We start from the raw sequence: 671 nt of genomic DNA on the forward strand, positions 1-671 counted from the left end.
ACCATTTGGGGACACAGAAGCGACGCTCCGGCGTTTCCCCCGCTGTCCCCCTGCAGGGCGTCCAGGCGGCGCCGCGTCAGCGCTGCTCCTGAGGTCGCGGGCGGAACGTTGGACGCAATGGGGGCTGAGGGGGGGGATGCAGACCCTGCCTGAAGCCATCGCTGCCTTCCTGCGGCCGCGCCGCGCCGAGATGCTGCTCCATGCGGAGCTGCAACGCCTGCGGCTGCGGCACGACGGCACCTGGCAGGTGGGGGGGGAACCCCGTGGTGGCACCCGCGAGGCCTCGTGTGGGGCTGGGGAGCCTGAGCTTGTGGGTTCGGGGGGTGTTGGGGTCCCTTGGGGTCGCGTTGTGTTGTCTTGGGGTTCCCTTCTGTGGTCTGGGGGTGTTGGGGACCCCGGGTTGTCCCCGTGGTTTGGGGGATCCCTGAGTGCCCTCGCTGCTGTTTGGGGTCCCCATCGCACAGTCTGGGGGCTCTGGGACCCCTGGGTTCTGTCCCCATAGTTTGGAGACTCCTTGACTTCCCTCCCCGCGGTTTTGGGGTCCCCATCTCCCAATCCGGGGGTTCTGGGTCCCTTGAATTCTGTCCCTATAATTTGGGGAAGCTCTGAATTCCCTCCCCGTGGTTTTGGGGTCCCCACGCCACATTTTCGAGCTGCCAGGACCCCCCCCC

At 67.1% G+C, this 671-nt stretch overlaps 1 protein-coding gene across 1 annotated transcript in view; it reads left to right on the forward strand.

The window, feature by feature from the left end:
- Nucleotides 1-310, forward strand: part of LOC122192282 (protoporphyrinogen oxidase-like) — a gene marked incomplete at both ends in the record, with an annotated part of 1,600 nt that extends 1,290 nt beyond the window's left edge. The window contains one exon of the mRNA XM_042892805.1: nucleotides 57-310. Within this exon, the coding sequence (XP_042748739.1) occupies nucleotides 57-310 (254 nt within the window). The remainder of the gene's footprint in view (nucleotides 1-56) is intronic.
- Between the last annotated feature and the right edge of the window lie 361 nt (nucleotides 311-671).

This window comes from Lagopus leucura, unplaced genomic scaffold (genome assembly GCF_019238085.1).
Source record: "Lagopus leucura isolate 7727_CA_CO unplaced genomic scaffold, USGS_WTPT01 33120-0_obj-0_obj, whole genome shotgun sequence".
NCBI classification, from domain to species: Eukaryota; Metazoa; Chordata; class Aves; order Galliformes; family Phasianidae; genus Lagopus; species Lagopus leucura.